At 40.3% G+C, this 27,046-nt stretch overlaps 1 protein-coding gene across 1 annotated transcript in view; it reads left to right on the top strand.

Annotated features, from left to right (window-relative positions):
* The window catches only part of LRP2 (LDL receptor related protein 2), a 240,036-nt gene that overhangs the window by 126,370 nt on the left and 86,620 nt on the right, over positions 1-27,046 (top strand). Inside the window, exons 20-36 of the mRNA XM_069733090.1 lie at positions 67-204; positions 400-681; positions 1,194-1,433; positions 1,790-1,909; positions 1,990-2,106; positions 4,021-4,398; positions 6,682-6,930; positions 7,045-7,256; positions 11,435-11,619; positions 12,207-12,435; positions 13,094-13,271; positions 13,616-13,744; positions 19,923-20,089; positions 20,922-21,065; positions 21,310-21,419; positions 23,225-23,402; positions 25,808-26,021. Of these exons, the coding sequence (XP_069589191.1) occupies positions 67-204; positions 400-681; positions 1,194-1,433; positions 1,790-1,909; positions 1,990-2,106; positions 4,021-4,398; positions 6,682-6,930; positions 7,045-7,256; positions 11,435-11,619; positions 12,207-12,435; positions 13,094-13,271; positions 13,616-13,744; positions 19,923-20,089; positions 20,922-21,065; positions 21,310-21,419; positions 23,225-23,402; positions 25,808-26,021 (3,270 nt within the window). The remainder of the gene's footprint in view (positions 1-66; positions 205-399; positions 682-1,193; positions 1,434-1,789; positions 1,910-1,989; positions 2,107-4,020; positions 4,399-6,681; positions 6,931-7,044; positions 7,257-11,434; positions 11,620-12,206; positions 12,436-13,093; positions 13,272-13,615; positions 13,745-19,922; positions 20,090-20,921; positions 21,066-21,309; positions 21,420-23,224; positions 23,403-25,807; positions 26,022-27,046) is intronic.

Genomic DNA, 27,046 nt, shown 5'->3' with positions numbered 1-27,046 from the left:
GTTATGTGTTATTTTTTATTCTTTCCTATGTTTGCAATCTCTTATAATCTCTTATTCTTTATCCAGCCTATGCATACATAACTGACTGGAGGCTGCAGGCCATAGTCCGAATCCGGAAATATGATGGTGGAGAGATGACAATCATTCGTAGAGGAATCAATAATATTGCACACGTGAAATCATTTGATGCCGGCATTCAGATAGGTATGTCAAATATGCTAGGTATGTGAAAAAGACCTTTTTCTTAGATAAAACATGTTTCTTGCAATAGCGTAGGCTTGTAATATATAAAAAAATGTATCCTTGAGTGATTTTCTACTACTTTAGCCCAAACTTGATCTTTTACCTTATTTCCATTGCTATATCATTTGATATGTGCATTTCAATATTGATTTCCAGGGTCAAATCAGTGCAACCGTCCAACAAATCCAAACGGAGATTGCAGTCACTTTTGTTACCCAGTTCCCAATTACCAAAGAGTTTGCGGCTGCCCCTATGGGATGAGGCTCCGACCTGATCAAGTCACTTGTGTGGAAGATCCATCTAGTGAACCCCCGACAATGCAATGTGGCCTTTACTCATTTGCCTGTGCAAATAGCAAATGTGTACCAGGTCATTACCGCTGCGATGGTGTCGATGACTGTCACGACAATAGCGACGAACAGGGTTGCGGATCCCCAAGTAAGTATTTTTTTCTAATTTTATAAATCATCATCTCTAGATGTAAAAATTTTTCAATTTCCATCACAAAAGCCTGCTATACACGTTAGATGGCTGTTGGACGAACGATGCTTCAGTCGTTCGATCATCCGCCATTTCAGCTGATGCTCTAATTTCTCTTTGAGAAAGCCGTCGGCCATCGGCTTATCTCTGGGAGAACGATGTGATCATCAGTCCGAAATCAGACATGTTCGATCGTCTTCTCTCTCGATGATCCAGTCGGTCAACGCTCCCATACATATTAGACAGTCAACCTGTCGATATGGGTGGGTTCACCCGAATTTAGTCTGATGTGTATGAGGACGCCGGTTGACTGATCATCAGAAGAGATGTCAATTGCACATGTCTGATTTTGGCCTGCCGATCACATGGTTCTCCCGGAGATTTCAAATTTCATGATTAAGTACAGTAATTTCTATCATTATACATGAATGTTATGATATTGACCAGCACATGCTTTTGTTTCCTTGCAGACACTACATGTTCCTTCAGAGCATTCACATGCCACAACGGCCAATGCATCCCCCAGAATTGGCGCTGTGATAAGCACAATGACTGTCTTGATGGGAGCGATGAACAAAATTGTCCAACTCAAGGTCCTCGGTCATGTCCTGCCACCTCATACACCTGTAATAACAACCATTGCATTCCTAGGATATGGCTCTGTGACACAGATAATGATTGCGGAGACGGATCAGATGAATTAAACTGCAGTAAGTAGGAGATTTTATTTTATTAGTTGCTTTATTTTCAAACGCTTGTGGAAGTTGCATTATTGTATTTAAGGGTTATCCTCATAATAGACATTTATGGCCATGAATGTCCAATAGGTGCTGGTCCCACCAACAAGAGAGCTTGGTGAGAATCCATCCATTCTACACCTGTAAGAGATGGAAACTGTTCTCAAGAGAGTTTAGTAATGTTAGCGGGTCAGTATATGTGGATCAGTCTCACGAAGGATGTAGGGAGCTGTACACTCACAAACACTGAAGAGCTCAAGCCACTAGTAAGGAGCTCTAAATCCTGTGATGTTTAATGCATCATTTTTCTAATTTGTTTTTGTTTTAAGATTTCACAAATACCTGCGAGCCTGGCCAGTTTCAATGTCCGGATCATCGCTGCATCGACCCGTATTATGTGTGTGACGGTGACAAAGATTGCGTTGACGGCTCCGATGAAAAAGACTGCAGTAAGTGCCAGCAATAATCAGCGCTTTGTGCCGCCCATAACAGACATTCTACGCACTAATTATGTTCTCTTTTTGACTAGTTTACAACTGTACAGCCTCACAGTTTGCATGTGCAACCGGTAAGCAGTGTATCAGCAGCTACTACCAGTGCGATGGAGTGTTTGACTGCACCGACCGTTCTGATGAAAGAAACTGTCGTAAGTAAACGTAAACATTCCAGATGAAACCTCTATAAAATTACCTGCTGTTTAAATCAATTTTTTGGATTAAATGTATTTTCTCATTTCATAATTTTATTATTATTTTTTATTTATTTCTTGTTTTTAATGAATTTATTTTTAAAATTTCTCAGAATTTTTTTTTCTTCAATTTTTCAATCACCATCTGTATTATAAAAAAATTAATTAGGAGTCTTGCAATTTTCACCCAGGCCACTAAGCCTTAGACTAGAATCATAGTTCCTGTTCTGTACAGGTCATTTTTCAGGAGTCTCATTTACTTCCTGTACAGGCCGCTTTTCAGCAGTATCATTATCATCACAGGCGGGAAGACAATGACAGACAACATTTCTATATACAGTGGATAACACAGGATCCACCACACAGGATCCAGCAAAAATTAGAAAACAAAAAAACAATCTATACTCTCCTTTTTTCTTCTGACAGATCCAGCTCTGATGCCTCAGTGGTTTTGGCAAATGGTCAGACTTGGTAAATGGTTGCAGCAGTCAAGTGCCATACTACTCCCATGACAACTTTTATTTGTGAGTGGTGTTGCCAGAAGTACCGCACATGATTGTGGCAGCTACTGATTAGCTGCAGAGGTCACATGCCAGCCACGTGGAAACAAAGATGCTGGATTTGCAGGAAACAGAATATACTTTTTTTCTAGCATTTGCTTTTTTTGTAACTGTTTTATAATGTTTGAAGCGCTAGATATAGTATGGATCTGTAAAGGAGAATGACAATGTCTAGAGTATATAATTTGAATGCAAAGTATGTTCCAAAAATTTGGTGTAGATCAGGAGTGGTGGTCTTCTTAAAAAGAATGTCTTGTGGCGTGGTCCCAGTTAGAGTTGGCAGTAACTAGTCCAGAGACCATGTCAGTAATCTGTGGCTATAAAGGAACAGATGATTGGCCTCGGGGAGACCAAAACATCCAACACCGCGGAGACACCATCACGTGTTTCTCAACGCAGTGATTCCAGAACACTGCCCCCATCCCTTATGGGAAATATGCAGATGCATGTAAAGAAGCTGCGGAGACACCATCACGTGTTTCTCGACGCAAGCAGTGAATAGCCAGGCCTTTCCCCGGGAAGGAACAACCACGGGAAGGGCAGCATCCTATGAAGGAAAGCCACCTATGCCAAGCATGGTATCCATCCACAGACAGCTGTTTCGGGGTTTTTGCCCCTCATCAGTGTGGAGTAGGAATCTGGCTATTAGGAGCAGTGCCTAGTAAAAAGGCTATAAAGGAACAGATGATTGGCCTCGGGGAGACCAAAACATCCAACACCGCGGAGACACCATCACGTGTTTCTCAACGCAGTGATTCCAGAACACTGCCCCATCCCTTATGGGAAATATGCAGATGCATGTAAAGAAGCTGCGAAGACACCATCACGTGTTTCTCGACGCAAGCAGTGAATAGCCAGGCCTTACTTATCGTAATCTGTGGCTGTCAGACAGGAGCTGTGAGAACTGCTTCCTACCTCCTGGTATTTGTCACTTAGTTTTTGATTACCCGGCCCACACATGTGACATCACACCAAGTCAGCTAATAAAATAAAAGAGTTGAGTATGTCGGGAGGTAGACATCCATTTTTAGGGCTTTTGGTCAATAACCACAGATTACTTACCTGGCTGATGGACCGTTCTATGTCTCCCTGTATGGTTATATTTACATGACAATATCCCCGCACGTGCCCCATGTCTACCCATGCGGTAAGTCACCTACGTAACATATACAGAGTCAGGTCATTTTTTTTTTGCAGTAAGTCAATTGGTTTGACTTTGATGAATCCTCCTTTGGTCTGATTCACAGAAGATGGGAATCAGGTGTAATTTTATGCTCTCCAGTGTAATTACATTTTATTTCTATCATTTCAGCCACACGGCCAGCAGGGATGTGTCACGAGAATGAATTCCAGTGCCAGTCAGATGGGTCATGTATCCCCTCCAACTGGGAATGTGATAGACATCCAGACTGTATTGATGGTTCTGATGAACACCACAATTGTCCGGTTAGGACATGCACTCCTTCCCAATTCCAATGTGAAAATGGAAACTGTGTCTACCGTTCCTGGATTTGTGATGGCGACAATGACTGTGGAGACTTGAGTGATGAAAAAGACTGTCCAACTCCACCGTTCCGCTGTCCTAGCCGGCAGTGGCAGTGTCCAGGCCTAAGCATATGTGTGAACATCAGCAAAGTATGTGATAACGTTCAAGACTGTCCCAATGGGGCAGATGAGTCTCCTCTCTGCAGTAAGTCTATCCTTGATGTCTCGAATTCTTCTGTTGTATGTTCTTTCATCTTTCTGAAGGTTCTTCTTTACGTGACACCACAATCCTCAATCCCCAATTTCACCGGGATGATTATAAATGATCTAACAAGAGAGATGATCTATAATCTTGCTTGCATTATTATTCATGGCCAGCCGTACGGTGTTGTTATCTAAGGCGTCTTTTCAGCATTTCTTCTAAATATTTTAAAAATAATCTTCTTGAAATCATAATTAAATTAATCGAATGTTAATGAATCAAATGTGCATGATTCACCCATGATTTTTAATTTTTTTCTTGCTTTTTTCTTTCTTTCTTTGAAATCGCAAATTTTCAGATGAGCCGCAACCAGGTACCGTGAATTTCTATGGATTATTACTTTGTGATTTATGTGATTCGTGTGATTTTTAAGCTAAGTACTTACTGCGTCTGTCCCTTTTGACATACAAATATAGGGGAAAATTCTCTTGGTGTCTAATTAAATGTTTTCACCAGATCAAGGCCAAAAAAAGTGTTTTTTTTTGTCCTCTGCCTGGCCAGTATGTATTTGTATATTGTTTTATTGCATAGCAAAGTAAAGCGTACTGCATCTTTCAATACAAGGAGCCCCTTTAAAATAGTATTTTTTTATAGTGGGGGGATTTGATGGACAGCATCCATCTAAAGCTAGAGTATGACCACTGCGCATATATGTCAAATAGTGGACAAAATCCGTGAGCACTTAGCCCTAATATCTTGTGATATGTCTGTGATTAAAGGGCTTATAGTTATCTTAAACGTTATCCCCTATCTATGCGGTGAGGGATAACTCATTGATCTTTGGGGGTCCGACCACTGGGACCTGCACCAATCCACAGAATTGCAAAGGAACGGAGGTCAATCAATCATGCCCACCGCTGCTCCATTCATTGGCTCTTGATCTCCTGGAGAAAGCAGAGTAAAGCCAGTCCTATAGACAATGAATCGAGCAGGGAGATGGACATGCTTGACCTTCACTTCATTCAGACTGGACTCTGCAAAGTCTCCTTTTCCATATCGATAGAGGTCCCAGTGGTCAGACCCCCAGCAATCAGTCACTTCTTCCCTATTCTCTAGATACGACATAACTTTCAATCTTGGTAAAATCCCTTTAAACATGAAGGCAGGGTACTATTACTTTAAGAAGGGGTTTTAACACATAATAAATAAGTTGTATGAGATTAGGGTCTACCCTTTCGTTCAGATGCACATTAATTTTGTGCAGGCTATGTCTGTTATTACAGCGAGCACTTGCATGCTGTATTATATATTAAAGGGGTATTCCAATTTTGGAAAACTCCTATCCCCTGACTGCAAAAAAAAAAACATCTGAGCTCTACTCATTCTCCCCTGTTCCAACGCTGAGTCGCTGCTGTTTCTCCCGGTGTCTGTTATTGTCTGCAGCAGTGAGGTTACGTCAACAGCACTGCAGCCAATCAGTGACTCTAAGCAACTTGTGCCATCAAACCAAACTGCTGAGGTTACTGATCATCTGCAGCGCTGTTGACATGACATCATCACAGTAGACAACAACGGACACCGGAAGGAGCGACGAAAACATCAGCACTGGACCCTGGGAGGGTGAGCAAGGCCCAGATTTGTTTTGCTTTTGTTCTGTATGTGACTTTCTAACTCTTTTTGCGTCATATAAAATAAATACAGAACGAGACTTCCCTATCAGTGATCCGATTTCTTTTTTTTTCAGCTGTGGTGGACATTTTTGGAAAAGGTTCAACAGGATTGGTTGTCTCCATTTGCATTAGCTTCTTGGTAAAATATCTCTCATGGGTTACTGTGCCGTGACATTGTTCTACTATTTTTCGGCCAAACGTTTCTGAGAAGTTACCGTAATTGACTTCTCGTTACCACTTTTTCCACAAATAGCCACCACTAAATGTAAAAAATAGCAATACCTCTACTAGAAAAAGGTGAATTTTTCCCCAAGTTCTAACTTCTTAAGTATTCTTATGACCAGCATTACCGCTGAAATAAGAATAGCTTGAAATAAGTATCTAAAATTCATTTTTAGAGGGTATAAGTATCTAAAATTCATTTTTTAGAGGGTATAAGTATCTAAAATTCATTTTTTAGAGGGTATAAGTATCTAAAATTCATTTTTTTAGAGGGTGCGTTTGCAGCCATGTTTTATTGATTCAAAGCAGAAAGCGGAAATGTTGTAAGGAGTGATTTACAAACATTGTACCATTTTGTTTCTAAGGATTTCATATTTTTTTCTTGCATTTCCAGATCAGGAGAGCTGTACGGACAGTAATGGTGGCTGCACTCACGGGTGCATTCAAGGACCTTTTGGCGCCCAGTGCACCTGCCCGCTTGGATATGAGCTGTTAAATGACTCTAAAACTTGTGACGATATCAATGAGTGCCTTATTCCTGGAGCCTGCAGCCAAAGCTGTAATAACGAGAGGGGATCCTTCAGATGTGACTGTGACCAGGGCTATATTTTAGAACCCAATGGAAGAACTTGTAAAGCCTCTGGTACGTTTCTTGCTAGATACACCACCACTAATTTCCATTTTTAGGATAATTTTTACGATATTGGTTTTCTGTTGTGGACACGGTTTTGTGTATTGTCTTTATCTTGTCTTTCAGAGTTTGGGAATCTGCTGTTGTTGGTGGCAAGTCGTAACCAGATCGTGGCTGACAATATCACCACACAAGCTCACAACATTTACTCCATTGTCAGGGACGGACGCAACATAGTGGCTGTGGATTTTGACTCTGTGACAAATAGGATTTACTGGTCTGACACGACGCAGGATAAAATTTGGAGTGCCTATATCAATGGGACAGACAGGAAAGTTGTAAGTTTTATCCTCTAAGAAGAGCTTTGAAAGTTGTTCAGAAAATCTGTAAATAGAAATGAGAACTAAAAAAATCAATAGATAAAACTACATAAAATGTTAGAAACATTTCAGTTTTGCAAGTGACCTGCCTGAGTGCATGGAGAGACTTCTGTTGTTGTATTATATACTTCTCTATAATATTTTGTATGTAATTAGTCATAGGTTGTGCAAGCTTTGATGTTGGACTACTTCTCTAATAATGAGCGTAAACAGGTAGGACTGACTCTAATTAGCAAATCACACTTATTTTGGTACAATAAAATGGCCGCATCTTGTTACACTTAGAGAAACCTGACCTAGATAATTAAGGCTATGTTCACTAGATGCTGGCACAGCTAACGAGTTTTCCCAGGCGAGGTTGTTTCAGGAAAAGGTAAGCAGTTGCTTTCTTGATGCGGCTAGCCCCGGCAGTTCTGCCATTATTCTCTGCCACCATTGGCTTTCACTCTATAATGTTAAGTATAGAGAGTGGATGACTCCCGAGTGAAAGCCACCCAAAGAATGAGCATGTCACATCTTTTACCGCTCAATGTTCTCAGTATCCTGAATTTGTTAAAAAACATGGCCAAAGCTGGAACATCTACACAGCAATTTTGTTTTGATATGCACTATGTGCACTATGTTCATTTTATGAGGTGTTTCTGTGGTGCTTTTTTAGGCAGGTTCCTGGTGGAATCCACTTGAAAAAGATACTGTGTGCAAAAAGACAACTAATAGGACAGGTGACTGTGAGCAAGTGCAGTAGGAAACTCCCGTTCACTTCATGTGTAGGAAGATGTTTTAATAGTGGATATCCTGATCTAAAACTTGAAATACCAGGTGTGCTGAGGTAATAAGAGGCTGCTCACATTGCTGTCCAGTCTATCTGCTCTAACACTGGAGATACCAAGGGTGCTGAGGTTACGTTCAGACTAGCGTTGCGCGCCGCTGCGTCGGCGACGCAACGCACGACGCACACAAAAATGCAGCTAAATGCACGCAAAAACGCTGCGTTTTGCGACGCATGCGTCGTTTTTTGCCGAAAATCGGACGCAAGAAAAATGCAACTTGTTGCGTTTTCTTGGTCCGACGCTAGCGGCAAAAAAGACGCAAGTGTTGCAAAACGCAACACACAAAAACGCATGCGTCCCCCATGTTAAACATAGGGGCGCATGACGCGTGCGTCGCCGCTGCGTCGCCCGACGCTAAGGCGACGCACACTAGCAGAACGCTAGTGTGAACGTAGCCTAAGAAGAGGCCGCTCACACTGCTGTCCATACACTCTGTCTAATTTGATACTGGAGATATCAAGAAGTCCTAAGGTAAGAAGAGGCTGCTCACTGCTGTCCATCCATTCCGTCTAATTTAATGCTGGAGATACCAAAGAGTCCTAAGGTAAGAAGAGGCTGCTCACAGCTGTCTATACACTTTGTCTGATCTAATACGGAAGACAAAAAGGAGTCCTAATGTAAGAAGAGGCTGATCACACTGCTGTCCATACACTCTGTCTGATCTAATACTGGAGATAACAAGGAGCTCTAAGGTAAGAAGAGGCTGCTCACACTGCTGTCCAGTCTATCTGCTCTAACACTGGAGATACCAAGGGTGCTGAGGTTACGTTCAGACTAGCGTTGCGCGCCGCTGCGTCGGCGACGCAACGCACGACGCACACAAAAATGCAGCTAAATGCACGCAAAAACGCTGCGTTTTGCGACGCATGCGTCGTTTTTTGCCAAAAATCGGACGCAAGAAAAATGCAACTTGTTGCGTTTTCTTGGTCCGACGCTAGCGGCAAAAAAGACGCAAGTGTTGCAAAACGCAACACACAAAAACGCATGCGTCCCCCATGTTAAACATAGGGGCGCATGACGCGTGCGTCGCCGCTGCGTCGCCCGACGCTAAGGCGACGCACACTAGCAGAACGCTAGTGTGAACGTAGCCTAAGAAGAGGCCGCTCACACTGCTGTCCATACACTCTGTCTAATTTGATACTGGAGATATCAAGAAGTCCTAAGGTAAGAAGAGGCTGCTCACTGCTGTCCATCCATTCCGTCTAATTTAATGCTGGAGATACCAAAGAGTCCTAAGGTAAGAAGAGGCTGCTCACAGCTGTCTATACACTTTGTCTGATCTAATACGGAAGACAAAAAGGAGTCCTAATGTAAGAAGAGGCTGATCACACTGCTGTCCATACACTCTGTCTGATCTAATACTGGAGATAACAAGGAGCTCTAAGGTAAGAAGAGGCTGCTCACACTGCTGTCTATACACACTCTCTGATCTAAAACTGAAGATATCAAAGAGTCCTAAGGTAAAAAGAGGCTGCTCACACTGCTGTCCATACATTCTGTCTGATCTAATACTGAAGATACCAAGGAGTCCTAAGGTAAGAAGAGGCTGCTCACATTGCTGTCTATACACTCTCTCTGATCTAATATGGAAGACACCAAGAAGTCTTATGGTAAGAAGAGGCTGCGCACACTGCTATCCATACACTGTTTGACTTAATACTGAAGATATCAAGTAGTTCTAAGGTAAGAAGAGGCTGCTCACACTGCTGTCCATACACTCTGTCTGATCTAATTCTGAAGATACCAAGGAGTCCTAAGGTAAGAATACGCTGCGCACACTGCTATCCATACACTGTTTGACTTAATACTGAAGATATCAAGTAGTTCTAAGGTAAGAAGAGGCTGCTCACACTGCTGTCCATACACTCTGTCTGATCTAATACTGAAGATACCAAGGAGTCCTAAGGTAAGAAGAGGCTGCTCACACTGCTGTCCATACACTCTGTCTGATCTAATACTGAAGATACCAAGGAGTCCTAAGGTAAGAAGAGGCTGCTCACACTGCTATCCATGCACTGTTAGAACTACTTGATATCTTCAGTATTAAGTCAAACAGTGTATGGACAGCAGTGTGAGCAGCCTCTTCTTACCTTAGAACTACTTGATATCTTCAGTATTAAGTCAAAGGTAAGAAGAGGCTGCTCATACTGCTGTCCATACACTGTTTGACTTAATACTGAAGATATCAAGAAGTCCTAAGGTAAGAAGATGCTGCTCACACTGCTATCCATACACTGTTTGACTTAATACTGGAGATATCAAGTAGTTCTAAGGTAAGGAGGCTGCTCACACTGCTGTCCATACATTCTGTCTTTCTGAAAGCTGTGCAGCTGCTGAGAACTGAAAATAGCTTGACAATATGTGGTGTAGGTATCTTCAGGTCACAGCAGTCAAGCTTCCTACTGCACATGCTCACAGACTCCTGTGCTATTAACTTTTTAGGACCGGTTTCTATCAGTGTAACAAGACAGCAGTCATTTAAATATACAACAGTGATTACAATTAGAGACAAAACAAGTGTGATTTGCTAATTAAAGATCATTAATAATTTATTTCTAATGACTTTTTCTTTCTTTTATTTTTTTTCTATCTCTGGAGAATTCCTTTAAAAGACCCTGTTGAATTAAATAGCAATATATCATACACTATTGGACACCTATGTTCAGTTTTTAGCTTAATATAGTTACATTAAACTTAATTGCGTGATTGGAGATCCCCAATGTCCCATCGACCATAGAACAGAATGTTGAAAGCAGAGCACATTGCTATATTTCTCTTTCCATCTTTTCCCTTCTTTCCGGGCCTTTGCCGGTTATTTTGCTGGGCACAGAACTCCTGTTTTCCTAAAATATGTATCAGTGTAAATGAAGAGAATACCATTTAATTACAATCTTAGGACCCTTGTACATGGGCTGATGCTCATAGGAACATTTGTTCCCAATCGTTGCCCCGTGTAAACATTTCAACAATCAGGCAACCACCAATCGCACTTTAATGTGGGTCTAGAACATTGTTGATCAGCAGCACGTCCCCTCAGGTTATCAGCCTGTTATAAGACCCTTACATAAGGTGATTATAGAAAAAAATATATAATTTTACCTTTTTTACATTTTTATTCCTTGTGACATTTGTTTTCGGAATACTGCAGTTATCAGACATGTATTCTCATATAATTCAGATTACAATATTTGTCTGTGCGGAATCTGTTATATCTATTTCTACGACATGTCTATATCACATCAGATTCGATGATGCTCCATGAAGCTGAAAATGCAATGTTTATTGACTTTATTACTTTTATTACAGATTTTTGACAGCGGTGTCACTGTGACGGAAAGCATTGCTGTAGACTGGGTAGGGCGAAACCTTTACTGGACAGATTATGTTCTGGAGACAATCGAAGTCTCCAAACTTGATGGAACTCACAGGGCTGTCCTCATCAGCGAGAATGTGACAAATCCTCGAGGACTTGTCTTGGATCCCAGAACAGAGTGAGAATATTTACGTGGCTATATTATTTTGAGGAATGAGAGAAAAGACACATTTTTTGACCACTGGTTTATAAATGTTATGGATCTTTTACAAATCTTGATGCAAATTTTATGATTTTCTTTTAAACCTTTTTTAATAACTTGTTTTCAATGTTGATTTTGTCTTAAAAGGGCTGACAGAAGGGCTAACTTTTTACTGTCAAAAATTCAGTGCTTGTCCCATTTTCTGTCCAATGGAAAGTGGGACAAGTTAGTGGTGTTGAATTTTTGCCCTTAATAATTTAATTTCCCCATGTTGTCCATTGGACATTATGTTCTTATGCATAAAAATGACTTCAGTGAACATCAACAAGCCCAACACCCGAATTCAGACAAAACATTTATGTGATATGATGTACCAATGCGCTCTTCATCACTGACTGGGTACTTGATCTTTTTTTTCAAATTTTCGTTTTATGCAATTTTGAGCCCCAAATGGCTACTAAATGCATATTTTAATAATAAAAAGCCCTTTTTTGTTATCGGTTAACATTTCTTATTTTAGACATAATTAATTACACAAGTTGAAACCTAAATTTTCTTTTCAGTGTCCGGCTAATGTTTTGGACAGACTGGGGACGAAATCCTAGGATAGAAAGGTCGAGTATGGATGGAACCTTAAGAACGGCTATAGTTTCAGAGAAGATCTATTGGCCAAATGGGCTAACTATTGATTATCCTACTAAGCGCCTCTACTTTGCTGATGCTTATCTTGATTACATTGACTACTGTGATTATGATGGAAATAACAGGAGGCAGACCTTGGCTAGTCATTTGGTGAGTATCGCTGGTCATTGATATGATAAAGGTTTATTTTATTTATTTTTACTTATATAGCGCCATCATTTACGCAGCACTTTACAGGCGATCTCAATTCCCTTTTTGTATGTCTTTGGAGTTTGGGAGGAAACCGGAGTACCCGGAGGAAACCCACACAAACACGGGGAGAACATACAAACTCTTTGCAGATGTTGTCCTTGGTGGGATTTGAACCCAGGACTCCAGCGCTGCAAGGCTGCTGTGCTAACCACTGAGCCACCATTTATAAAATGTTTGATTCAATAGTTTTTTCATAAATTGGTCGCATACTTACAGTAGCTGACTATTGCTTTAATCCATCGTGTTACCTTTATTAACTGGTAATTGTGAGCCAACTAGAATTGAGCAAAAAAGATTTACGTGGCCCTGCTTCAGCGTTCAGCCCGGCCCTAACTTTTGAGTTTGCATTTCAATTTTTGGTCTCCATTCAGAAATAATTGTATAAAACCTTCTAGATTTTACACTCATTTTTAAATACACTTTAAATAATACATGTTTTTAATATCAATATTCTTTATTACAGTTAAGCAATGCTAGTGGTCAAAGCGCAAAACTGAAATAAGTATCCATCATTCTGTTACATATATTGTTTATATAGAAATCTGCATTCTCCTAGGTGCTACAACATCCACATGCCATTGCCATATTTGAAGACCACATTTATTGGAGTGACCGATACACCAATCGGATCATACGGGCCAATAAGTTTCATGGCGGCAACCACACGGTCATGATTTATAATATTCACCAACCGATGGGGCTCTCTGCAGTTCATCCTGTAAAGCAGCCTGGAGGTAAAAACTCTAAAATTCATGTTTTGCAACTATCATACTTATTCATCTTTCCAATCTGATTTTTAACATATTTTATTTGATATTTTTATGATATATTTTGACATATTATTTTTCAATTTTTTAATTAGATATATTTTGGTATTTAAAGCAAAATCTGAAAAGATTAATGTGGTTTTTAAGAAAAAATATAAATTATTATTGGCACAATTTCCTAATACTAGGGTTATTTTTGAATAAACAATAGTCTTCAACAAAGGAGGCTTTTTTTTAATTCATTGTCATTTTCTATCTGTATGTTGAACACATGCCTTTTCCTAATGTTATTTTAAAATTTATTTTCACAGGGCAAAATCCGTGTGTATCAAACCCCTGCAGCCATCTTTGCTTGTTGTCCTCAAGTTCTCCAAAATTTTACTCTTGCGTCTGTCCTTCCGGATGGTCATTAATGGACGACTCTGTAAACTGCCAGAAAGGTAATAAGATGCTTTCATGCAGCAAATTGGCATCCCTACTCAGTGGGGAAAATAAGTATTTAATACACTGCCGATTTTGCAAGTTTCCTACCTACAAAGAATGGAGAGGTCTGAATATTTTTTCATAGATGCACATCACCTGTGAGAGACAGAATCTAAAAATAAAAAATAGAAAATCACATTGTATGATTTTTACATAATTAATTTGCATTTTATTGCATAAAATAAGTGTTTGATACAATAGAAAAAAAGAGCCTAACATTTGGTACAGAAACCTTTGTTTGCAATCAGAGGTCAGACGTTTCCTGCAGTTCTTGACCAAGTTTACACACACTGCAGCAGGGATTTTGGCCCCCTCCTCCATACAAATCTTCTCCAGATCTTTTAGGTTTCGGGCTGTCTCTGGGAAACATTGAGCTTCAGCTCCCTGCAAAGATTTTCTTTTGAGTTCAGGTCTGGAGACTGGCTAGGCCACTCCAGGACCTTGAAAAGCTTCTTGCGGAACCACTCCTTATTTTCCTTGGCTGTGTGTTTCGGGTCATTGTAATGCTGGAAGACTCAGCTATGACCCATCTTCAATGCTCTGATTGAGGGAAGAAGGTCGTCGGACAAAATCTTGCGTTGCATGGCCCCATCTATCCTCCCTTCAATATGATGTAGTCATTTTGTCCCCTTTGCAGAAAAGCACCCCCAAAGTATGATGTTTCCCCCACCATGCTCATGGCTGGGACGGTGTTCTTAGGGTTGTACTCATCCTTCTTCTACCGCCAAACACGGCGATTGGAGTTGATACCAAAAAGTTCTATTTTGGTCTCATCTGACCTCATGACCTTCTCCCATGCCTCCTCTGCATCATCCAGATGATCATTGGCGACCTTCAAATGGGCCTGGGCATGTGCTGCGTGAGCAGGAGGACCTTGTGTGCTCTGCAGGATTTTAATCCCAGATGGCGTAGTGTGTTACTAATGGTAATCTTTGAGACTGTTGTCCCAGCTCTCTTCAGGTCATTGCACAGAAGGACTTGGTCAGTTTTGCATTGATCCCTGACCTTTCACAGAATCATTCTTACCCCACGAGGCAAGATCTTGCATGGAGCCTCAAACCAAGGAAGATTGACAGTCATCTTGTGTTTCTTCTATTTACTAATAATAGTGCCAGCAGTTGTTGCCTTCTCACCAAGCTGCTTGCCTATTGTCCTGTAGACCATCCCGGCCTTGTGCAGGTCTACAATTTTGTCCCTTGTGTCCTTAGGCAGCTCTTTGGTCTTGGCCATGGTGGAGAGGTTGGAGTGTGATTGATTGTGTGGACAGGTGTCTTTTATACATGTAATGAGTTCAAACAGGTGCAATTAATACAGGTAATGAGTGCAGAGTAGGAGGCTTCTTAAAGGAAAACTAACAGGTCTCTGAGAGCCAGAATTCTTGTTGATTGGTAGGTAATCTAATACTTATTTCATGCAATAAAATGCAATTTAATTATTTAAAAATCATACAATGTGATTGTCTGGATTTTTTTTAAGATTCTCTCACAGGTGAAGTGTATGTATGATAAAAATTACAGACCTTTTGTAGGTGGGAAAACTTGCAAAATCGGCAGCGTATCAAATACTTACTAGATGGATAGATGAAAAGAAAAAATTATATAAAAGTACCAATATACAAAACATATAAAAAGTACTAATCTTATACAGAAGCCGTTGCAGTTTTTGCTGTTATATAATTTTATTATTATTATTTTTTTTTACAGACCCATTGAGGTGAAATGTTATGTTTTTATTAATCGGTAGTATATGGGCCCAAGAGATTGTCCTCATGTATGTCATTCACTCTATGTACTAACATCTTGGCTTGTTCTCAAGACTTCAAATGTTCTTATAAATTTAAGGTTTGAGCTTCTGAGAACAAGAATGTTTTGTTCTGCCGCCGATAAAATCTGTCAGGCTGTCAACAATCAGCATGTACGTCCTTTGTAGAAGGAAAATGTAGGGGCAGAGGTTAGGTTTTTCATCTTTTTCCTCAATGTAATTCAAGTGAAGACCATAGGAAAAAGTTACTTTAAGCTTTTCTAAGCTTACGTGTGGGGTTGATGTTGTATTTTGATATACCGTAAATATACAATGGTCACCAAATATATATATATATTTATTTTTTGCTTCCATAATACACTGATTTTCTCTTTGGAGATTATTAATTAAGCTTTCTGTTCTGTGAATTAGTTAGAGGATCTGTCATTTGCTATGAACATGTTTTGTTTGTCTTTTTTGCTGGAGATATGCCGCTGTTCTCCTGAATCTGGTGTTGTTTTTCTTCTGTTCCTGCTCCTTGCCATTCCTGAGATATGGCCTGATCTTCCTTGTATATAAACCTACTCTTCTTAGTCAACTGGGTGTAGACCTCAAGAAGACCTTCAGTGAGAAGAGTTGAGGACCACGCCCACTTGAATAACAAGACTATAATGACATAAAGAGAAGAGAGGGCTGTATTCCAGGAATGGAGAGGCAAAATACAACATCAGATTCGGGATAACATACTTTTTCCTAGTGACAGGTCCTACATAAAAGTAGTTTTTACATTAAAGTATTTTTTTGGCGTATCAGTAGAAGAACTTCCATGAGGATATTTCAATAAGTTTTATTTATATAAAAAAAATAATTTTCATGACCTGCTCTCTATCATCAGATAGGACTAAGGTTAGTTTCAGATATCTGTTACCGCAATTTAAAGTCCATAAGACTGCCTAGTGGCTCTATATAACTGAAATTAAAGGGTGACTCTCTGCTCCCATGCGCAGTTTGTTTAAAAAGAACAAACTGTGCTTTACTCACTGTGCGTTACTCACCCCCACTATTGGTACTCACCCTCACTGTGTGTTACTCACCCCCACTGTGTGTTACTCACCCTCACTGTGCTTTACTCACCCTCACTGTGCTTTACTATCCCTCACTGTGCGTTACTCACCCCACTGTGCATTACTCACCCTCACTGTGTGTTACTCACCCTCAATGTGCTTTACTCACCCTCACTGTGCTTTACTCACCCCCCCGTGTGTTACTCACCCTCACTGTGCTTTACTCACCCCCACTGTGCTTTACTCACCCTCACTGTGCATTACTCACCCCCACTGTGCATTACTCACCCTCACTGTGCTTTACTCACCCCCACCGTGTGTTACTCACCCTCACTGTGCTTTACTCACTCCCACTGTGCTTTACTCACCCTCACTGTGCTTTACTGATCCCCACTGTGCTTTACTCACCCTCACTGTGCTTTACTCACCCCCATTCAGCATTACTCACCCTCACTGTGCATTACTCACCCTCACTGTGCATTACTCACCCCCACTGTGCTTTACTCACCTTCATTGTGCTTTACTCACCCCAACTGTGCGTTACTCACCCTCACTGTGCGTTACTCACCCTCACTGTGCTTTACTCACCCCCACTGTGCATTACTCACAACCACTGTGCATTACTCACCCCCACTGTGCATTACTCACCCCCACTGTGCTTTACTCACCCTCACGGTGCTTTACTCACCCTCACTGTGCTTTACTTACCCCCACTGTGCATTACTCACCCTCACTTTCATTGTTCCACTAATATATTGATATCCTAAAGAAAAAAAAGTGCAAAACCACCATTTTTACCATCTATGAAAGACCAAAGTCTACACTGAGTGAATGACAGACCCAATGCTCCAGCCCCGTTACCATAGTGATTGTATCACCTGTTAATTTAATTGTGAAAGATTTTAATTATTGCTAATGATTGAAAAAAAAAAAAAAAGACGAACGTACCTTTGCTCAGTCTTCTGAGACTTATTATGATCCTAATCCTTGATGACAGTGTTATTTTTGTCTGCCAGCACAAACTTTCAGCACAAAGATTAGATTTTGGTATGTTCATTCTGATCTATTGTCTTCATTTCAACATAGCAATATAGTTCACCCTGAGATCCGAAATTGCATCTACTGTAAATGCAAAAAAAAGACAACAATTAAAAAGATCTTTAAACGTTTCACATAGTTTAAAGCTTGAGTTCTCTATTTAAAGACATAACAACATGTAATCAGGCACTCCTCCAAAAAATATATTAAATATAATATAATGTATAACATAATTCAATTTTAAGGGCCATAAAAGTAGAAAAAATATAAAATAAATAGGGTAATGTAAAGTATAAAATCATGCATTTTATTGTTATAAAAACATAATAAAATAAATGATAATAAATAATATAACTATAGTTAGATCGCTCAGAACGGCTAATAATGACATATTTATAAATGTTGTATTATTTCTTAGCATTTTCTTTTGCGTTCTATACATATAGTACAGTATATATAAGATCAGTCTGTGCCTGTGGTCAAATAGCATATGCTTCGCTGAACAGGAGGATATTCATTTCACTGTTTACTCAGTGTGAGATACTTAAGTGGAATGATAATTGCAAGTGCAATGAGATGTGCCCCTAATTGGACTTAATTAAAAAGTAATTGCAATTAGTGACTTCACTTAACCTGTTATTTCTGGGCTTCTGGCGGAATAGCAATAGCTCTAATGTTTATGTAAAGCCGTCATTTATTGGCCATGCATGATACAAGATATCTTGGGAACAGAAATGCAGAAGAATCAATCTATAATATTTATACAATAAAAAAAAGTATTTAAAGGGAACCTGACAGTTGATACGAGCTGCCCGGACTGCGTGCAGCATTTACTGTATCAGACACTGGCTTCTACGATTTCAGCCATGTATATTCGACTCTGAAACATACTTTAAAAGTCGCCACATAGGAGATTCGTTGTAAAGGACGGTCCTCGGTGGCTTCTCCCGCCGGTTTCCCTTAAATGACAGGTCTCTCTCTGCGTGCTGGTTTAGGGAGACACCTGTCAGTCATTGGCAGTGGGCGGGATGAATCCCATTGTGACCAGCCTTTTCAACTAATCACCTGTGTAACTTGATCCTGGACAGCTTTAAACTGTTTTCTTTCTGAGATGCCGCAGTGTTAAACATACATGGCTGAAATCATACAGTGATTGCCTGATACATGCTGCACGTGATTAGGACTGCATGTAACAGCTGCCAGGTTCCCTTTAAAGAGTACTTACATTTTCATTTTTAAAATACTTTTGTCCAGCATGAGAAGTTATGAAACCTCAAAAATCACTTTATTAGGGAATGTGTCTTCATTCTTGTAAAAAAAAAATTGCATGCAAGTGACTTTCATACCTCTGCATTTCCCTAGTATATTTTTTTGTTTTTAGCTTTTTCTTTTATACCAAAACATATTTATTTGGAGTACAGATGCTGGCAGTGAAAGTGTCTGCACTTGTGTCTTCCCCTGCTGAAAGCCTCTGCTGCAGAAGGTTGTTCCAATAGGCAAAGCACTTGGCGCTTTCACTGCCATCATCTGTACTCCAAAATAAGTACATTCTGATATCAATACAGTAGAAGGCAGGCAAATACACGGGGAAAAGAGCGGCTTGGAAGTCACTTACATGCGATTTTGATACAGGAATGAAGGAAAATCCTATAGTGATTTACATAGTTTCATAACTTTTCATACAAGACAAAATTATTATTATAAAACATAAATAAAGTTTAGTTACTAGGGATGAGCGAATATACTCGTTGCTCGGGTTTTCCTGAGCACGCTCGAGTGATCTCCGAATATTTGTTAGTGTTCGGAGATTTAGTTTTCAGCTGAATGATTTACAGCTACTAGCCAGCTTGATTACATGTGGGGATTCCCTAGCAACCAGGCAACACCCACATGTACTCAGCCTGGCTAGTAGCTGTAAATCATTCAGCTGCCGCGATGAAAACTAAATCTCCGAACACTAACAAATACTCAGAGGTCACCCGAGCGTGCTCAGGAAAAACTGAGCAACGAGTATATTCGCTCATCACTATTGGTTACTCTTTAAAGGGGTCATACAGAAATTTCAATTGATGGCCTATCTATAGGATAAGTCATAAATGTACAATATGATCAGTGGGGTCTGATGCCTGCCACCTTCTCAGCACGATAGATATACAGAACTTTTGGTTGCATAAGGTACAGCAGCTAAACCCCAAACACTTGAGAAAAATACATTTGTGCAAAACATATCTCAAGCGAACACTTTTTCAGGATAGCCTAACCTATTTTAACATAGCTATACTTTTTTCCACAGATGATAAGCCATTCCTCATTGTTATAAGAGATAACATCATTTATGGGATGTCCCTTGACCCCTTGGAAAAGACCAATGATGCTATGGTACCAATAGCAGGCATCACGAATGGATACGATGTGGAATTTGACGACTCCGAGGAAATGATCTATTGGATTGAAAATCCTGTAAGTACTGTAATTTGAGCAAAGCTGAAATTCTCACTCAATTAAGTTCTCCTACGCGGACAACCTCAGGTTCGCTACATCTGTAATGTAGCACGGGGTGGTAGCCATGGGTGTAGCACCCCCGTCTGTGGTGCCCTGACACATTACATGAAGGTGGGGGTCCCAAATGGGTGTGTGGACTTGTGCTGTGAAGGCTCTATGCTCGTACAGGCTGCATGTAACCGATGTTGCTGGTTTGCCAGGACCAGATGTTTCACAGTTCCGCGAGGAAGACCACCATTCACAAATAAACTTTTAACTGAACGGGAACTTGGTAGGGAATATATTTCCTTTACAATTTAAAGCATTTTCCACACCGTTGCCTTCCTTCGTTTCTCTATGTCCATTGTTTCTCACTACTTCACCATAACCCAGCTTTAACACTACAATCCTGTTTAGCAAGAGTCGTTTACTTGTCCCGCATCCTCTTTTCCCTCTTGGGTGCTAGTCCGGCCTAAAATGCTGATGCTCTGGAACTTCCACCAGGGACACTTTACTTGTCTCGCGTACTCAGTCATGTTTAGGTGCGTTACCTTCAAATGTTATAAACTCTAGGCCTTGTAGCTACAGTAGGCGTCCTTCCTCAGTACCGGTCTCTGGAAAGCCACTCTGTCTCTTAGTCACTTCTATTCTGGATTGCGCTATCCCTTTTCGTTCGGTCTTCTCTCACTTAGAGTCATCCCAATAAACGTGTTTCTTCAAGGGGAACATAAGCGACAAGTCCTTCTCCTTACATACTTGTAGATAAGGAAGTTACCCTCTAAATGAAGCTTTTTTTCTTCTTTCTTTCCAGGGTGAAATACACCGAGTCAAGGCAGATGGAACTAACAGGACGGCATTCGCGCCATCTGTTATCATGGGCACACCTGTTGGTCTGGCTTTAGACTGGATTTCAGGGAACCTTTATTACACAAATCCAGCAACACAATCAATAGAGGTAATCTATATATGTAATACTGACAGGTTGCTTGCAAGATGTATTAAGTCAGCACAATAGACATTTATATCAGGGGAAATTAAATGCATTTATGTACATTTTACTTACTTTATTATCAAAGCTATAGACATTTTTTTCTGTGCCCCTTAATCTGTACCTCTATGGCCTATTGAAGTCAAAGATCAGAGGTCATAGACTATATTCTCTATGGTATCTCACATGCACATCTTCTTTATCATTTAAGGTTCTAAAGCTTTATGGAGATGTAAAGTATAGGAAAACTATTATTACAAATGACGGGACACCTACAGGAGCGGGAAGGCCACTTGGAATAGCTGTTGACCCGGCCAGAGGGTATGATACACAGTTATGCTTTATACTTTGCATAGAATTGTAGCAGTTACATCCAATCATGGTCATTAAAGAGGTTATCCAGGACTAACTATATATTTCTTTTACTGTGGTCTGAGAACTAACAGGTAAGTAGTTGCCAACCACCTGCCTGTTGTGCCCGGCACAGTGCCGCACAGCTCTCTGCCAGCACAGACAGGTCTCTGATCGCTCCTACCGGAGATTCCATGGTTTCAGCTGACATCACGTTGATAGAGCAGCGGCTTCTCTTCCACTCTGCTCTATTAGTTGGGCGAGACTGTCGATATCATGCTGATTGCTGGAAGCCGGCTGTCAATTAACATGACATTGGCAGTTATAAGAAGAAGAGCTGCTCTGTTGATGTGGAGCAGCTGAATCACCGGCAGGAGCGGTCAGTGACTGCTCTGAGCCAGTGCCGGATAGAACAGGCAGCTAGTTACTAACTAGCTAATCAGTTAACAACTACCTGCCTGAAAACTTTTGGGCTTATATTAAGAAATGCACTTAGTCCTAGACAATCCGTATAAATTTATTGTCATTCAGATTTTCTTCAGGTCATTTAAAGTGTCACGATCGACTGTAAGCAGATTTAATTCATAAAGTCTGTGATTTTACTGTTACTGATTTCCAGAAATATGGGCATCTATAGCATGCTTAAAGGGATTTTTCCTTCCCAAGGATCCTATCCTGATATGTAGTAGGTGTAGTAATAATATTAGCAAATACCTCCAATTAGAAACGCAGTATAGTTTTTTTGATTCGCCATGTCTCTTTCCTGAATGTGCAGGCATTGCAGGACCTTAGGTATCCATAGTTATGACCGCTGACATAGTGACAGTTAGTTATCTAGCTGCTAGTGGTCGTAACCATGGATACCTAAGGTCATGCAATGCCTGCACATGAGGAAAGAGACTTAGAAAACCAGAAAAACTATATTACATTTCTATTTGGAGGTATTTGCTAGTATTATTATTATTATTACACCTACTACATATTGGGATATGATCTTGGAGATGGGAATACCCCTTTAAAGAGGACCTACACTGGCCACTTTTTACCTTTGAGAGGTCCTCGTTAGAGAGTAACTGAACTTTTTTATTATTTAGTTTTTGGTCACTTTTTGCAAAATGATGAATCTTTTTAATGTGCTCCATTATGTTATTTTACATCCCTTTATCCCCAAAATCCATGTAGAACGGGCTGTTTGAACTGTCTCCATCATGCATTTTAGAGGAGCGGTTTTGGACTGCAGATCTAGAAATTATCCGTACACCAGTGTTTGTTTCATTGCTCCCCTCCACAGTGCTCAGACAGGAATAGAGTTTGTGGATAGCGTCAGAGCATGGGGAAGGGGAACAGTGAAGCTGACACTGGTTTACAGATGTTTGTTAGACCTTCAGCTCAAAACAGCTACTCCGAGTGCTTGAATAAGGCAGATAAAACAGCCCTTTCAGCATGGAGTTTGGGAGAAAAGGAAGCAAAATAAGGTAATGTAGTACATTAAAAAGATTCATCATTTTGCAAAGACTGACCACTAATTAAATAGAACATTTTTTTAGTTACTCCTTAACCATATATGGATTGAACTTAGATCTACAATCAGCTGATTGCCACACGTCTGACTTTAGAAGGGTGGTGATCTGGGGAAAGCTCCGACCGGCTGTATATTTCATACACTGTGCATATGTGCCTGACATTTTTTACTTACCTAAAGCTAATAATTATTACATTAACCGTTTAATTTCGGAAATATTTTTTGCTTCATAAACTAAAATTTTTCTTTCCAGAAAGATGTACTGGACGGACCAGGGCACTGAAAGTGGAGTTCCTCCAAAGATTGCCAGTGCACATATGGATGGGTCCGACCCGACTGTCTTGTACACCAACAACCTTGATCACGTTGAGTTTATCACAATTGACATCGCTGAACAGAAACTGTACTGGGCCGTTACCGGCAGCGGAGTGGTAATAATCACATTCTGTATCATTCACAGTAGTAGGTTTAGGCTCTTTTATGTTTTTAGTGCAACAAATACTGAAAAAAAGTTAATAGTAACTATTCAGAAAGTGTTTGTTGATACAGGCCCCCATCATGGCAGTGTTCCAGACTTTTCCCAAAAAGGAGCCCCCCTTGAAATAATTGACTCTCCAGCCATTGTGTATCTGTTTGGGTTGCAAAAGCTGCAGCCGCTTGTTACAGACTAAGGTCATACTTTCCAACATAGGGATCATTGAGCCCTGCCCCAGAGCATCCACAATCCCTCCAGGCAAGGTCATATGAACAAGATGGGCCACCTACTTTTGGATGAGGTTCACACAAACTCTGTTGTATCTTTCCATCCAGGAATTTGCTGATTTCTTTCAGAAAATTGAGAGCTTCATGGCAAATTCAAAACTATTGGAAACTATGCAAAAGCACATATATATATATATATATATATATATATATATATATATATATATATATATATACAGTGGGGCAAAAAAGTATTTAGTCAGTCAGCAATAGTGCAAGTTCCACCACTTAAAAAGATGAGAGGCATCTGTAATTTACATCATAGGTAGACCTCAACTATGGGAGACAAACTGAGAAAAAAAAATCCAGAAAATCAAATTGTCTGTTTTTTTTAACAATTTATTTGCATATTATGGTGGAAAATAAGTATTTGGTCAGAAACAAACAATCAAGATTTCTGGCTCTCACAGACCTGTAACTTCTTCTTTAAGAGTCTCCTCTTTCCTCCACTCATTACCTGTAGTAATGGCACCTGTTTAAACTTGTTATCAGTATAAAAAGACACCTGTGCACACCCTCAAACAGTCTGACTCCAAACTCCACTATGGTGAAGACCAAAGAGCTGTCAAAGGACACCAGAAACAAAATTGTAGCCCTGCACCAGGCTGGGAAGACTGAATCTACAATAGCCAACCAGCTTGGAGTGAAGAAATCAACAGTGGGAGCAATAATTAGAAAATGGAAGACATACAAGACCACTGATAATCTCCCTCGATCTGGGGCTCCACGCAAAATCCCACCCCGTGGGGTCAGAATGATCACAAGAACGGTGAGCAAAAATCCCAGAACCACGCGGGGGGACCTAGTGAATGAACTGCAGAGAGCTGGGACCAATGTAACAAGGCCTACCATAAGTAACACACTACGCCACCATGGACTCAGATCCTGCAGTGCCAGACGTGTCCCACTGCTTAAGCCAGTACATGTCCGGGCCCGTCTGAAGTTTGCTAGAGAGCATTTGGATGATCCAGAGGAGTTTTGGGAGAATGTCCTATGGTCTGATGAAACCAAACTGGAACTGTTTGGTAGAAACACAACTTGTCGTGTTTGGAGGAAAAAGAATACTGAGTTGCATCCATCAAACACCATACCTACTGTAAAGCATGGTGGTGGAAACATCATGCTTTGGGGCTGTTTCTCTGCAAAGGGGCCAGGACGACTGATCCGGGTACATGAAAGAATGAATGGGGCCATGTATCGTGAGATTTTGAGTGCAAACCTCCTTCCATCAGCAAGGGCATTGAAGATGAAACGTGGCTGGGTCTTTCAACATGACAATGATCCAAAGCACACCGCCAGGGCAACGAAGGAGTGGCTTCGTAAGAAGCATTTCAAGGTCCTGGAGTGGCCTAGCCAGTCTCTAGATCTCAACCCTATAGAAAACCTTTGGAGGGAGTTGAAAGTCCGTATTGCCAAGCGAAAAGCCAAAAACATCACTGCTCTAGAGGAGATCTGCATGGAGGAATGGGCCAACATACCAACAACAGTATGTGGCAACCTTGTGAAGACTTACAGAAAACGTTTGACCTCTGTCATTGCCAACAAAGGATATATTACAAAGTATTGAGATGAAATTTTGTATCTGACCAAATACTTATTTTCCACCATAATATGCAAATAAATTGTTAAAAAAACAGACAATGTGATTTTCTGGATTTTTTTTTCTCAGTTTGTCTCCCATAGTTGAGGTCTACCTATGATGTAAATTACAGACGCCTCTCATCTTTTTAAGTGGTGGAACTTGCACTATTGCTGACTGACTAAATACTTTTTTGCCCCACTGTATATATATATATATATATACTGTATTTCTGCTGAGAGTATTAGGTTCATTGGTTCAATGATGGTATTTGTTTTTCGGTGCCATTTTCACCATTCTTAAAAATTCTTTCCATACCCAAAGTTCTACTTTTTATTATCCACCATTCACATCTATAGATATTTGTTTATCCTTACTTCCATTATGCATTAATGATGCTGATCTCATATAACAGTGCTTTTATACTGCTATGCTTTCTGGAACATTGTTTCACTATAGGTAATCATTGTAATAAATCCATCATTTTCTTTGCAGATTGAAAGAGGAAATGTGGATGGAACAAATAGAATTACTATAGTGCAGCATCTCTCACACCCCTGGGGTATAGCGGTCCACGAGAACTTCCTGTACTATACTGACCGGGACTATGAGGCCATTGAGCGAGTGGATAAATCTACAGGATCTAACAAAGTGGTCATGCGAGACAATGTCTCAGGACTTAAGTGTCTACGTGTCCACTACAGAGACAGTGAGTACTTCTTTACAATAGTAGATCAATTTGATTTTTCTTTTTTTAAGGGTTTTTTGTTTACCGAAACTCATTGCCCCTTTTCCTGCTTCGCCCAAGACTCCACCAGTCTATATTGCTCTGCAGATTTCATCTCTCTGTACATCTTATCCTGCCGAACAGACATGTGACCACTGCAGCTAATCTCCTCTTTTGGGCAGTTTTTCAATTAAATGTTCAGGGGTCCCTTTAAATTATCATTAGTGCTTGCTATTTGTAATACCACATACAGGATATGAATACCTTCAGGGTTTTACTTAAGTGCGCATTTTATTGACTAAAAATAGTTTTTGCAATAAAGGCTTCAATAAACATTTTGGACCGTTTGACTTTATGAAAATTGTAAGGATTCACGCGCTCAGGTAGGCATTAGGTAGCGTTCACACAGGCAATGTGGTTTGGTCCAAACATGTTCAGTTTTATTGCTTTCAAAAAACTCCAAGGGATTCAAAACTCAAAAATGGACACAAAGGTATAACAGCAAACAAACAGTTCATTAAGCACAGCAGCAGCAGGTTCATTTACATCAGTGCTGGCTCATCTGAAGATATTACTTTCCTTTCTATCAGAGCAAAATTTATACAAAGTGGTACCATAACTAGCAATCTGTATTCTGCCAACACACTACCATAGCAAGCCATTTATACTGTATGGCAAGGGATTTGGCAATTAATGTCTTAAAAATGTAAAAAAAAATTACTTACAAATATTATAGGGTTTATTCTTTATAGCATTTAGGGGGTAGTCACCTGTTGTAGAAATGTATAAAACTAAAAAATCCCTTCCATACACGTGAGTGGGATTGTTCCTGCAGCATATGTGTCACACTGTGATGCTCTTAGGTAGGGGAGGGGGGCCTCAAACTGTCCCTGGAACTGGGACCCTAACAATCCTTGTCCCAGGAGTACTCTTGATGGTAGAGAGGCCTGAGTCTCTGACCTCACTATGCTCCTGTTAATCCTTGGTCTGTTCCCGCCCCCACCCCA

This window comes from Ranitomeya imitator, chromosome 7, assembly GCF_032444005.1.
Source record: "Ranitomeya imitator isolate aRanImi1 chromosome 7, aRanImi1.pri, whole genome shotgun sequence".
In the NCBI taxonomy this organism is placed as follows: domain Eukaryota; kingdom Metazoa; phylum Chordata; class Amphibia; order Anura; family Dendrobatidae; genus Ranitomeya; species Ranitomeya imitator.
Note: the sequence above shows the minus strand (reverse complement) of the source record. Positions and strands in the feature narration are given on the sequence as shown.